Source organism: Trachemys scripta, chromosome 3 (assembly GCF_013100865.1).
Source record: "Trachemys scripta elegans isolate TJP31775 chromosome 3, CAS_Tse_1.0, whole genome shotgun sequence".
NCBI classification, from domain to species: Eukaryota; Metazoa; Chordata; order Testudines; family Emydidae; genus Trachemys; species Trachemys scripta.
The window spans coordinates 75,512,077-75,526,882 of NC_048300.1; the positions used below are offsets into that span (position 1 = coordinate 75,512,077).

The 14,806-nt window shown below is 37.3% G+C and overlaps 1 protein-coding gene across 5 annotated transcripts in view; it reads right to left on the bottom strand.

Annotated features, from left to right (window-relative positions):
• Positions 1-2,741: 2,741 nt before the first annotated feature.
• MAP3K21 (mitogen-activated protein kinase kinase kinase 21) overlaps positions 2,742-14,806 on the bottom strand; it is a 53,980-nt gene continuing 41,915 nt past the window's right edge. For 2 of the 5 annotated variants that reach the window (XM_034765094.1, XM_034765097.1), the window contains exons 7-11: positions 12,926-13,042; positions 12,213-12,363; positions 10,778-10,872; positions 7,475-8,263; positions 2,742-6,179 (exon numbers count right to left, since the gene is read on the bottom strand). In XM_034765094.1, the coding sequence (XP_034620985.1) occupies positions 5,755-6,179; positions 7,475-8,263; positions 10,778-10,872; positions 12,213-12,363; positions 12,926-13,042 (1,577 nt within the window). In that variant the 3' untranslated portion in view covers positions 2,742-5,754. Of the gene's footprint in view, positions 6,180-7,474; positions 8,264-10,777; positions 10,873-12,212; positions 12,364-12,925; positions 13,043-14,806 lie in introns of those variants that run through there. The other 3 variants (XR_004645054.1, XM_034765096.1, XM_034765098.1) reach the window with 3 other exon arrangements.

Below are 14,806 nucleotides of genomic sequence, written 5' to 3' on the forward strand. Positions count from 1 at the left end.
TCCACATACTCCTCTGTCAGCTTTACCGTGGCCTCCACCGTGCCCAGTGGTACTGTCTCACCCATACCCGTGTCCTCTCGGGGAGGCTTTGTAAAAACTGTTCTAGGATGAGCACATCCATGATCTCCTCTACGGTCTGGGCACCAGCTCTCAACCATCAGGTGGCCCAGTCCATTAATTTCTGGACGAAGGCCTGGGGCCTCAAACCCCATCCACTTCACCGCTCGGAAGTGCTGGCGATATTTATCGGCCACAGCCCTACCTGATCTAGGACGGCCACTTTTACCGTGTCATAGCTCCTGGTCTGTTCCCCACTGAGGGCCATATAGGCCGCTTGGGCTTTGCCAGCCAGGTAGGGAGCTACCCGCAGGGCCCAGGTTGTCCTATCTCATCCTGCCCCCATAGCTACCTGCTCAGAAGTGCCTAGAAAGGCATCAGGGTCATCTGCCGGGCCCATTTTACATAGTCCCAAGCCTGGTACCCACATGCCATCCCCCACCGGGGAACTCACCACCTTCTGGAGGAGCTGCTGTTGAACAGTGGTCTGCTCCCAAATAAAATCTTGCAGGCTCCTCTTCTGTTCAGCTTGCCAGCTGAGCTGGGCCTGCTTCTCCAGCTGCTGGGATTGCTGAAAGGTTTGCACTGCCTTCTGCAGCTCTGCCTGCTGCTTGATCAGCCACTGCAAGGTCTCTGCCATCTCGGGCTGCCAAACTCTTGCTCTGGCACAACCCTGGATGAGCCCCCTGGTGTAACAGGGCCCCTGCAGGGCCCTCCTAGCTCCTGCCTCTGCTGGGCTGAGAAAGTCACACAGAGACCTTTAGGTGCATTGCCCACCTGATACTTTTATTTACAGGCTGTGCTCCCACCACCTTTCCACCATACAAGTAGTCCCCTTCTTGCAGTCCACCAGCAGGAGAGAGGGGGGGCAAACTATCTCTCTGTTTCCCCTCACTGCCTTTCCTCTACTGCAGCTTTCCTCTTTCCAGCTCCCCCTGGCTTCCTTCCCCTCAGGCTCTTATCCAGCCCCAGCCTGATGAGGCAGCAGCTGTTAAAGCTTCCCCAATCAGGGTCAGGTGGTCTACTCAGCTCCAATTCACCTCCCTTAATTGGAGCTGGAGTGACAGAGGGTTGGCTAAGCAGTTTTCTGCTTAGCACCCTCTCACACTCAGATAACGAAAATGAAAATGCATCAGTCCACACTGCTTTGGATTGTTCTCGAGCAGAACCAGTCATCAGCATGGACACATGTCCCCTGGAATGGTGGTTGAAGATGAAGGGACATATGAATATTTAGCGCATCTGGCACGTAAATATCTTGTGATGCTGTCTTCAACAGTGCCCTGAGAACGCCTGTTCTCACTTTCACGTGACATTGTAAACAAGCAGCAGGCAGCATTATCTCCTGCAAATGTAAACAAACTTGTTTGTCTGAACAAGAAGTAGAACTGAATGGACTTGCAGGCTTTAAAATTTTATATGGTTTTATTTTTGAATGCAGATTTTTTTTTTTTTTAAAACCAGACAATTCTACATTTGTAAGTTCAACTTTCGTGATAAAGAGATTATACTGCAGTACTTGTATTGGGGGAATTGAAAAATATTATTTCTTTTGTTTTTTTACAGTGCAAATACGTGTAAAGAAAAATAAATATGAAGTGAGCACTGTAGACTTTGTATTCTGTGTTGTCATTGAAATCAATTTGAAAACGTAGAAAACATCCAAAAATATTTAAATAAATGGTATTCTATTATTGTTCAATTGCACAATTAATTTTTTCAATCGCTTGACAGCCCTGCCAGTAATTACAATATGCAAAATGGCTCAGTTACTGTGAGAATCTCAATCTTTTGCAGTTCCTGACACATGCTTAAATACATAATCTTATTATAGTAGTTTTTTAAAATTTATCCTTTTTTAAAGGAAGAGAGGAAGGGACTGCCAATGCCTGTTAACATATAAATGATCCCAACTTGGGACTGAATCTTTCCATTCATTACCCACATAAATATATCACTTGAATGGCTTCATTGAATTATTACTCACCCGAGGAAAGATTTTCAGGACTGGGTGCACTGCTTTGAAGTTCACACCATCATTAGAGTTGAATGTGATGGGAGAGGTAATATTACACTTTTCCTGCTACTATTGTGAACATGGAGATACTTTCTTTTGCAAGGATGGGTTAACAAGGCAGAAGCACATCTCAGAAAAATTGAAAGGAACCTACAAAAATGATGAATACAAAAATATAAGGAGCAAAGTCCTGGCCCGTTTGAAGTCACTGAGAATTTTTCTACTGACTTCAATGGGGAGAGGATTTCACCCAAGGCTTATATTCTTGTTCCAAAGAAAGTCAATTCTGCCATTGATTCATTATGTGAATCTTCCAGTGCCCGAACTCTCTTTACAGAAACAAGATACTTATTCATCATTGTAATGCACTGGGTTCTACAGATGAGAAGTGTTATGTTTACATGGATGAAAGAAAGTGTAGGCTGCTACTATTAATACTTTAATCTGCATTTCAAGATTGCAAAAACCTACATGACTTCTCAGATTAACATTAATCACTTACATTTAGTTCAATTACAATAACTACATGTTCCCACATTCTGAAGGACTAAGAACAGGCTGTTCATAGTTCCTGGTTACTCCCTGAAATTTGTACAAGGGAGTTTAAGATATAAAAACGCTTTAAAACCTGCCCTAATTTCAAGAAGGCCAAGGCCAATATGCAATACACTAGCTACAAAAGTTTATTTTAAAATAAAAATATTTCAGTCATAAGGCTTTGTAAAACAGCATGTCAAGTAGTTACCTTAATCTCTGCAGTGTAAGCACCTTGAAATTGTATGCCAACATGATCAGTATAAATTTATCACTTATATGGTGAGACTATTCACATACATGACAATAAATACATCTTTTACCAGCTATACCCAATACAGAAGTAAAATCATTATAAATATATACCAGATTCCCTTACTTGTACAAAGGTATCTCTGGTAACATGTGAAACAGAAAGTGTGAAACTATGGATTTAATCATCTTTATTTTTAATCTTTGCATTTTAGTGAAAACTGGCCTATAATTTTAAACTACAGAAAAGAAGTGAAAAAATAATTCTAAAAAACATTATATACTATAGCTAAAAGACTGCATCAATAAAACAAGTTTGTTGGAGATGGCTTACATACCTTCTTTTTCTTGGGGTGCAAACTCTGAGTATATAGCTCTTAACATTGTTACCATGCAGTAATTGGGCCATACCAAGCCATTCATTTTTAAGCTGAATCCCCCATTCAAATCAATGGGGAATTTTGCTTAAAAACAGATCACGATAAGGATGACTGGTAAGAGAAAACAATACAGCCCAGAGTGGGGCATTTTTATGCTGGCTGTTGACTCCAAAATCTATGGTGCATAATTCAACATTCATAATGAAGTAAAACCAAGTAGAATGAACAAAAGTTTACAAGACAATATGACTACAGCACCTGAGATTTTCCTTTAGAAAGCCTAGTAGAGGTACTTTCCCCAGGAGGATAGTTATATAATATAATCAATTAAATGTCTCTCAATATTATAAAGGCATGATCCCTCCTGAAACAGTTTAAGTAGACATGTTTCACAACTGTAACTTTCATCTTCAAAATTAAATACACTATCAAACTATATTTATGATTTGATCCATGTTTTCCACAGAGCACTACGTGTAATTAATTGTGTACAACACGAGATCCAATCATTACATTTTAAATTAAAAACTAAACTTCATCTACTGAAGTGTACCTGATAAAATTAAGTACAAGTTTAAAGAATACAAGTTAAAGAACATTGTATGGTATTTGAAATTTGTGGTACCTAAGTTTTGAAGTATGCAGTACTTACAACAAACTTAATAGCAATTATACAGGTTACTGAAAATAAACAGGATAGAACAAAAATGCAATAATTTAATAATAACCTGTTATACAGTCACTCAGTTTACAGCCAACCATTGGTTAGTGTGTCAACATTTTTTGTAGAAATAATACTTTAAGAAAATGTTCTTTCATTTCCACTCTTAATATTGTGAGCTTGTTCTCAGGGAAGTTCTGTCCATCTATCCACTTCTCTGCAAGGTTAAAACTGCAGGATTGACATTCTCCAATTCTTCTCTCCCACTTGCAATATAACCAATGTAGTGCACTATAGAATAAAAAACGGATTTTTAATTCCTTTGCTTTGATGCTAGGTGCTCATGAATTCTGCTCAACAATGGACAATCTGAACTCCCAGACTTACGGGTAAAGGAGACAAAGCATTTAAACAAAGGCCTTAAAACAAGAAAATGTCCTGATGGGAAATGAAATTTTTTTTTACTTAAGTATGTAATTTTATTTCTGCAGCATATCTAAATCTAAAAATGATACAGAGAATTTCTAGTTGTCAAAATTCAAGAAATACTCCTTAATTCTAATGCTGCTCCTCCTTCAGCACTTCCAACAATTACTGGTAAAACAGTGTTTAAATTAGTCACCACTAATTTAGTGATTTGGGAAAACGAAGTTGCTACATGGTCAAGTTTAAGTACACTTCCCCCCAAAACTCTATAGTTATGAATTTGTTGGACATTTACTGACTAAGTAAGAAATCAAGTGTATCAGATTTTTGCCGTTTCATACCACACCGTGGCACGAAAAGCAGGGCTCCCATTGACAATATAAGGAAGAAAAGGCAGGGTTGACTTTGAAATAGACTCTGTAACAGTTTGCAGTTGTGCTAGAAACAAACTTGGTTAACTGCACTGTTCTCATTTTAAGAAAATCCTCTTTCCCAAACAGAAGGTACAGTAACCCAGAGAACTCAGTTTTAATTAAAAATCATCAAGAAGAATACTCTTCTCAGTGCAAATATACTGATGTGTACAAAAAAAGTCAGAGCACAACTATAAAAGTTCCAGTTTATCTTTACCTAATGGAATGTTGCTTCACACACACAAAAAAAAAACAAAGAACATTAAATACCTTGAACCAAATTCCAGTCACTCTAATTTAAATTTAGTTTTAATTTAAATTACAACTTTTTAGGTAAGTTAATTCTACGATTGACAATCTACTGTATTTCAAAATAGTCAGGGGCAAAACTATGCAAATTCATTTGGTGGTGGTAAGTTACTCACATAATGTAGTCAATACCAAAGGAAAACCAACTATTTGGGGCAGAGTGGGTAGAGCACTTCTATTCAGGCATCTTAACAAAAACAAAAACAAAAAAACCAACCAACCAAAAAAAATATCCTTAACTCCACCTTTCAAAAGGGGCTGTTCCAGAAAAATGTATGTGCACAGAACTCCCCATGACTTGAATGCAAATCCTCTGCATGCCAATTAGTCCTTCAATGTGTGAGAGAAAACAAACAAACAAAAAAAAACACACCAAAAAGCAAAAGCTCTATCAGAGAAAAGGTGAGATTTTGTGGAAGGTAATTGGACAAGTTAATTTAGCAATTCAAACTGTGCTTAGAGATGTATGTCCAGAATACTGTTGTCCAGCATTGTGCTTTTAAGGTTACTAGATGGGATTCCAGTAAAAATTCAAGATAGGCCCCTTGTTATACATTGTACAAAATTAGCTGCCCATTACAAAAATTTTGGTAGTATTGGCCACAGTATTTTAGAAAACAGTAGCATGAAATATTAGATGTACAAAAGAATTTAAATTTTTTTTCTTCTCCTTAAAAAAGGAAATACTTTAAAAATGCTAGGCACTTAAGACAAAAATTCTCTCTCTAGTTCATATATTGATGGCCGACAAGTTTTGTTCTTCATCCTACACAAAGGCACTGTGCAGTCTCTGTTTTGACCTTCCACATCAATATCAAGTAATGAAGGAATGTGGGATTTAGTTCTCTCCTCAGTATCTGGTACAAAGTTAACATTGGGACCTACATAACTTTCTAAAGAGTCCACTTCTGTAGAGTCTGGCTTTATACTTTGTGGAAGAACCTGCCATGGATCTATTCTGCTTCTTAGAGAAGAAGGTCGAGGCCTTGATATAATATTGACAGCTCTTTGCTTTTCAGGTGATGGGTCATGGTGGATGCTTCTTTGCTGAACAGATGTAGACTGCAGAATCGCAGAAACTGGAAGAACTGGCAACATAGAGACTCCATTCGGTGAAGTGATTCCATTAGCTAGATGGAGGAGAAGACAAGACAATATTAGATGATCATTTCTACTTTTGACATTTGGAAAAGCACATACACCTCTACCCCGATATAGCACTAATTCGGATATAATGAAGTAAAGCAGCGCTCGGGGGGTGGGGAGGAGAGTTCGATATAACGCGGTTTCACCTATAACGCGGTAAGATTTTTTGTCTCCCGAGGACAGCATTATATCGGGGTAGAGGTGTATCACTGACAGCAACTTTAGTGGTACTACCTGAACTACTACTACTACAAAAAAGTTACACAGGCTGGTGGGAATTAGTGATGCCCCATAAATGAATGGCAGCATCAGATAATGGTCTGACACAGTCACTCAACACACACAGAATTTCTCTGAACCGTATTGTTCCTGTGTTGGAGGCTAAGGGAGCCTATTTCTCATCAGTCAGCAGAATTCAATCAGCTCAATAGAAGGATGACATAAAACTGAGAAGTTTGTCAAGTTTTGCCAAATCATTTAAAGACACACTCAAATTGGAAACCCTCAATTATTAAGGGGAAAAACAAATTAATTTAAGGAATTTAAACCCAAAATCATATTGAAGAGCAATATTGTGTTGCAAAAGATGCTCTTCAAATTACATAGGACGATGCTAGTATTAATAGTGAAAAACTCAACATTTCTACTGGATCCCAGTAGATTAGAGGACAAGTGTTTTCAGTTTGGATGTGTCTTAACAATAGCTCACTAAATGTTCATTGTGTGGTAGGACTCCTGTGCCAGTCAGGGAAGTAAAACTTATTAAACCAGTTTTGCTATGAGTTAATAAATGGACATCACTAAATGACACTAATGAATTAGTCTCAGTTGAACAATTGCCAAGCTACAATTTCAGCATTTCTTTCAGCCTCTTGAAGCTCTGATGCTACAACCTTTATAGAAATACCAACATTTCCCATTATACTTGGCAATGCAGTTTTGCTTTAAGAACTACAATATGGTAAAACCACCTGAATGGAATCCTCAGCACCAATTTTGGTAATTCCACTGGCAACACTGATTTTGGTGCCTCCTACCAGGCAGCAGGTCCACACAGACTTCCACTAAATCCTTAGGTGAAGCTATTTTGCTGTCATTAGTGGAATTTATATTGTACTTCAAATGAAACACCTGTCCTTCCCACACACTGTAGTATGATACTATTCTTGATAATTACTTATTGAAAATATATTCAGTAAGTTATAATTCCATGAGATTTTTCAATTTTGTTTATGCACTATAGACCCGCTATATCTCTCTGATATTCTATGTTACGCACACGTAGTCTGGAAAGTATTTCCATCTGACATGGTTCGTCTGTGACCCAATTGTCTCAATTTTGATGAAGAGTCATTTGGCACTTTTTCAGATTCTTGTTTCAGAGGAAGAATAGGAGACTGATTCTTTAACATCGCAGGATCAGTGTCAAGCACCGGCTTTACCCTTTGTTCCCCCGTCTTAGTTGCCGAAGTTTCAGATGAAAAGGCCTCAATGGGAATGCCTGTGTCACAATCGCTGGGAGTGATGCTTACAAACGCATCTTCACTGTCAGACTGAAGCAAGCATTTGGTGGAAAGAGAAGGCATAGAGAGAAGATTCACGGTATTTGCAGATGGACTTAGAGATGGAATATGGGTTTCCTCTTTTTTGGACTGCAATCTTGTAGGACTTGCACTCCTGCGAAACTTTGAAGCACGCTGAAATATTCCCTCTCGCTTCTTCTTCTCCTCCTTTGGCAACAGTTCGTCTGGAACCTGTGATTTGTTTAACTCTCTAATATCCAAGCCCAAAGCTACAGATGCAAGGAGAACAGCACATCCATACAATATAGAGTCAGTTTTCTTTTTCTGCAGTGTTCTATTGAGACTGTTTGTAGGAGTCATTTGTGGAGTACTATTTGCAGAACTAGCAGAGGTTCCTTCTTCAAAGCTTTCATGTTCTATAGTGTTTTCTCCCTGATCATCCTTCCAAAGAGGTAGATCAATATAAGCCTGATTTGGCAACTTCATTTGCTTTGGTCTGTTTGCATCCAAGCTTTCAGGGAAAAGTCTCTGCTCTGTACAAACATCTATAATGTAAAAATATTGGAAGGTACTTAAATACTGCAAAATAAGACACTTTTTTCTGGCAAACTTGCACATGTACCTTAGGATTCCTCATTATTAAATATATACATACACTGAGATGTTCTGTGTCCCCCATATACACCCTTTTTGGAGACTCAGAGGAACACACAGGGATAACTGTTAAGTCAGATTCAAAATTTCCTCAAATCAAAATCTTTCCATATTCTTTGTGATAAATATCAAAGAAATCTCTAGTAGTCAAAACAATAAAAGCAATTTTCCAACAAATATACTATTTTCAAAATGTGAATTCAAATAGCAGCATTTTCCCATGATAATTATAAAACTAGCTACATATTGTTAGTTAAATTTGAAAAAAAAATCTAAAAAACTGACCCTTACTTGTGAAAGTCTAAACACCAAACTGCCTCTGTATCTCTACTCATCACACAGCTAATACTGGGTGGACTATAAATACTTTTTCCCAAGACTATAAATACATATATTTTGCTACTTCCATTTTCCTTTTGTGCTGAAGAACTTAAATTGCAGCATATTTCTGTGAATAGATTATTGTGAGTAGTATACATGATTTTTACACACAATCTGTGTGCAGTGTCTGAAGGCTGTGGTGTATGACCTGTTCAGTTGGCTCTGAATCAAAACTTGTATGAAGTCAATGAGATTATTTCCATTGAATTCAATGGGCTATTAGGTCCACTATGAATAAGTTTGATATTTCCAGTCTGTATGATGAAAATGAACATGGAAGTTTTAGTTCTTTGGCTCACAGTGGAATAACAAATGAAGGCAAGTGATGACTGCAGAACGTGTACTGGACTCTTTAGAAGGCAAGTGTATAAAATAAGAGACTGGGTCTTTTCTCTATGTGGTGGTAACTGTATGGGAGGAGTCACAATTCAAGTACATGAACTGTTATTCTGTACAGTAGGGCAGAATGAGAGACAGTCGACAGTAAACACTGACTGTTCAAATTACTATTTCAGTCTCAACTACTGAATGTCCTGTCTTAGATAGTCAAGCTTAATTATAATGTTTTGCAGCTGGGTTCCATCCCCTCCCTTCCCTACTCTGCTCCCGACAACTTTGATGTTTTGCCCGAATGGCCTACATTTTTCTAAAAATTTCAAAATAAATTAAAAGAAAGGGATTTTTTGTTTGTTTTTAAGGGGAGCCTTGGAAGTATCTCAGTCCTCAATTTTATCTTATTTAAAAAAAACTGAAAAGATGATGATAATAATAAATATGGTTATTGGGCTTTTTAAAATACCAAGAAAATTGTTTTGTTTGATATAAATATTTCTTTGCAAAGTTAACTAACTACATTCCAACATTATGCCAGTGCATGAGAAACAGAAAATGAAGCTGTTTTCATTGTTCAAATGGAGTGCAAATTCTAAAAATAGAAACAAGACACATAAATCTAACTTCCCTTTTATTAAATGATCAAATTTACTAGATTTCATAAAATATTTTCAAGCTTCCTTCTGTGTTGCTGATATTTTTAACCTGAGGTATCTTAGTTAGTAAAAACAAAAACCTTCAAATTAAAACTGGAAGTTGGCCAAAAAGTCTAGATGCTCATGGCCATAATAGATCATGAACTGTGCGTGTGGAACAGATACAGATCAGGCTGTGCCGGCAAAACTTGGGCATTCTCTATGCAGTGCCTGTAGACAATGCAAGCTTCTAATCAATAAATCAGGAAACATAAGGATAGTACCACCTAAAGTTTTCTGTGTTTTTATGCACTTGAGAGATCTGTAGCTGAAGCATACTTCAAAGCTCTGCAAAATATTGAACAGAGATTATATTATTATTGTGGAGAAATCTGAGTAGCAAGAGGTACTCACGAAAGAAATCTAGGCTTATACAATAGTTTTATTAAGGATCAATGAGTAAAATATGTCTTTTCAATAAATTTTTTGAGATGTGAGTGAAGAATGGCCAGAGATTTCTCCAAAAAAGTAGAAAAAAATTGTATATTTGTAACCTGGCCTAATTACAAGCTTTCTAAAAATACATTTCTTCTGGTCTAAGACTAGGCATACAAATTTCAAAATGAAGGAGATTTATTGCTGATATTGGATGGAAGATTTTCAAAACTGGTCCAAGGATGGAATCGGTGTTACAACCTTAACTAAGGAGCTTTTACTAAAACTCAATTCTATAGCTCTATGCAACTAAAAGAACAGGACTGGTAAATGAAAAACAATTGGTGGTTCTAGAAATGGTGATACTATGGAACTTTATGGATTTCTCAACACAAACCAAGAACTACACTTCCAGGGCAAGTGGTCAAGACAGACAATGATTATTGATAAAAAAAAATTAAGATTTTGCAGAATTGGCATCTAAATATGTGCCTTACATTTATATACAGGAATAGTTCAATGGACTATTTATGTGCTTAAAGTATAGCATGTGCATAGGAAGTGGTGCCTTAATTCATATAATTTTATGGCAATTTCCATAAATTGATAAACAACTCTTACCTTGGTCCACAAACAGGGAGGCTAATGGAACACCTTTCTGACTTTTCATTAAAATAGTTGACCAAGGATTGTTGCCATCTGAGAGAGGTCTTATTCTGAAATCAGAATGATTCTTCAGACACTGTACAGAACAGCATGTTTCTATGATTTTTTTTAATGAGAACTAATATAGGTTTAAAAAGAGAAAGAATGAATAACTAGAAGCTATCTATTCTATAGAATTTCTTTTCTTGTGCATGTTTAAACATGTAACATACAAAGTGCTACAACAATAAAAGCGACAGTGGCTAGGAAGTTTGCGTATAGTACAAGGTCTAAAACTTGTTTGATGGGGGTTTATAAAATTCTTTAAAACACAAACTTTTGTAAAAGAGAACTGGGCAAGATCAAAGAGCAAGCACAAAAGAGGAAGCTGCATTCAGAGCTGAAAGTAAGCCGGTACGGTATGGTGTACCGGCAAGAACTGGTACACAGCCGACCGTACTGGCAGGGGGCAGCTTCTCTAGGCCGACAATTTAAAAGGGCCCTGGGCTCCAGGCAGCAGCCAGAGTCCCAGGCCTTTTAAATTGCCGCCAGAGCCCCGGAGTCCCAGCCTCAGCTACTGCTACCATGGGGTGATTTAAAGGGCCTGTGGCTCCCAGCTGCTGCTATCGCAGCTAGAGCCCTGGGCCCTTTAAATCGAGATTTAAAGGGCCCGGGGGATTTAATGGCCCAGCCCTGCATACTGGTAAGCCCTTTAAGTTACTTTCACCCCTGGCTGCATTTAACAGACATATTATTTTATATTGATACTGTATGTTTAACAATCATGGAAGTGCCCATTCCAGTTGATGGACACTTAATAGACAAAGAAATATACCCTGGAAAGGCGGTAAGAAGAAGGATCTTGAATGATTTATAAAAAAATAATGAAGAGTACTAGTGAAAATTCAGACAGCTGATTTCAACACTTTACAACAAAAGGACACAAAATTCTAAAAATGTATTGCCTTTCAAAGTAATAAAAAGGAAATACTTCCTTTACCCAGCATCTAGACAGCCTGGAATTCACTGCTGCAACAGGTACAGGCATAGTGCCCTTGACTGCCTCTTTGTTTCCTCACTATTTCAGAATCCCAGTAGAGCCTGACTCCGAAGGTGTGGGGTTGGAGGGTGGGTCATTGAAGCCACATCAAAGAATCAACAAAACATCTCAAAGAATCATAGACTGTAAGGTAAGTAACTGTTCTAGCATCTTTGAGTCTTTGTCTGCATGAATCCCATTTATGACCACCAGAAAATTCCCAGATTAATAAAATGAGGGTCTGAGGAATTCTAGCTAAAAATTACCTAGCTAAATAAGGGTTGCAGAACTGTGCTCCCAAATTTGGCTTCCAATCTAGTCATCAAAATATCTGTCCTCATGTTAAATGAATATAAAATACAGCTGTCATACCTCTCCTTACAATCTGCACGTTCCTTTGTTTGAACTGAGCTTGGTCCCCATGTGCAACCTTTCTTTTTAAAGCTTTTCTTCAAGTCTTCAAATTCTTCTTGGTGACAGGCTGTGCTTCTTCCCCAGGTTCTGTTGCTTTCATCTGAGGTTACTAGAGACAGGTACAGTAGTTTAGTGTTCATTAGAAGGACTATTACAGTCACTGAAAGAATTTGGATTTTAGCAAAGCAGCCTTCTCCACTAAAACTGCATCACAATAGCAAAATCAAAAAGGTGCAACTTAAAAATTGAGAAGATTTTTTCCCCCCACTGATGGCAAAATACAAACTGCATTGATCAAAACGATAAGCAAGCAAGGAACAATTTGCAAACTGACAAGAAAGGTGAAAATTAAAGATAAAGCAGCAAGAAAGATCTTATTTTTCATGCTTCTTAAAACTCAGTACCTTACATTTAGGTAATTCATGTACGTGAGGCAAACTGAGCATTTACCAGTTAATATTTTGTTCAGTAGAACTTTTTTTGATGCAATGATATCAAATTAATTAGAATATCTCAGTTATGACCAATTACTGTGATTTTGTTTTTCATTAACCCAAAACAAATATTTTATAATAGATATTTTCTGTTTAAGTGCTCAGTCTGTCACTTAATACAAGTTCAGCTACAGAGTTAATACAACCAACACCCTTTACAATTTATTTGGATCTTGCCTTTTTTCATAACCCCACTCGAAAGTTCATATTCACTTGTGATATCTACATCTTGCTGGTACACATATACACTGTTTCTTCGGCCATTGGCTGTATTTGTGTCTGCTTTGGAAATCACTGAGGAAAAATTAAGAGAATGCAGTAGAGATCTTAGTAATTTTACTTTATTTGCAAAAGAGGGACCGATTCTTCCTTATACTTTTAGCTCTAGAACCAGAAACCCAGATCCAAAAGGTGTAAAATGCCTCCTGGGAAGCACTAAGCAGTCACAGGAGAAGTAGACAGTAATTGGCCCCAAAGTCTGTGAATATGAATCAGTTAAATAAATTCTTGTGTCAGATCAACCTCAGGTTGACAACTAGAAAAGTAAATTGTCAACATGCTCACAACCAAGATGATAGTATTGACATAGCACAACAACTTTTGCCATGACAGACTGTCTTTAACAAGGTAAAAGTTTAGAAGGTTTATAATTCACCTATTTCTCACTCCTCCCCCATCTCTTAAATCAATTTAACTTGCTCTGCAGCACAGATGCTTGTCTTTGCTAAGATATTACAACTGAGTTTTCAGGGTTCTCTGGAGACTACTTACAACCTACTGTTTTTTTTTAAATTAGTGTTCAGAAATAGCTGAATTCAAATGTATGACTAAATTTTCTTTACAATTAGCTAGGATTTCTTTTTCATTTTTAAGAAATTTAGATTTGGAAGCTTGAAATATTTATGAACAAAAGAGGTGTGATCAAATAAGCAATTGTTAGATACTCTTGCTCAAAGCACACACACTTGAATAAATCTTCTCTAAACAAGGGAGCTCTGAAGTTTAATCAAGATTAAATAGCACCGGAGGAAGGTATTTTACATAGTTAGAAAGGGAATTACACAGAAATGCGGAAATTAAGTTGCTTCAGCCAGATATATTCAAAAGATCTGAGAGCTTTGGCTAGAAGCTTGGGAATCCAAACTCAAAATTAGAAAGTATTCCATTTGAGGGAGACTCTTTGTTTAATACAGTAATTTTTATGGTCCTACAACGGGAAACATTTGCTCAGTTAGACCCACCAGTTGAACTCCACACAGGCATATGGGTCTGCACTGGTGGATCTCCTTGAAGGACAGGGGCCTATGACTGTGGGAGTTAGAATGGGTACAAATGCAAATTATTTTCTGCCTTTTAAAAAAAAATCCTCAAGATTCTAGAGCTGGGCTCATACCTGAAATTTTTATTTCATTTCTATGTTGAGTGCCATAGACATCAAAAATTAAACAGCAATCTTATTTCAAGATTTTGGTTTTATGAGACATACCATTAGAAAAAAAATGTTTTGCCCTACCAAATGTTTTGCCCCTACTATTAAAAAGATTAGCAGAATATATAAAAGATGGTATGCAATAAGTGTGATTGGGACAAGTAATTGTGATTTCACCCACAATTACACAGAGTATGAATTCCAGAAACATCTTATGGAATCTGTTTTGTTTAATTTTAGCTGTCAAGTGATAGAAGTCCTTTATATCTTGGGAAGGTGAACCTAAATTCATGATATAGTTTGCCAGAGTGGGTATTAAGCTGAAAGTGTTGTTGTGAAGTTGAGAATAGATTAAACCTAAACAGAAATGGCAGCACTTCAAATTTCATATGCAAACAAGGTAGATTTAATAGAAACTAATTTCTCTTCAGGCTGTAGTAAAAAAGGGAACATCACCCACACTTTTTATACCAATTTTGAGAAGACAAACTCCACAATTTTCTCTTGCTGCTTTTTTCAAGCAATCTTGAGACTAAGATAAAGAGACAGGTTATACCTAACCCCTTCCTGTCCCAACCAGGTATGAGGTAACAGAGTGCTCCGAGTCTATGGAAGTAGATCAGCTACAC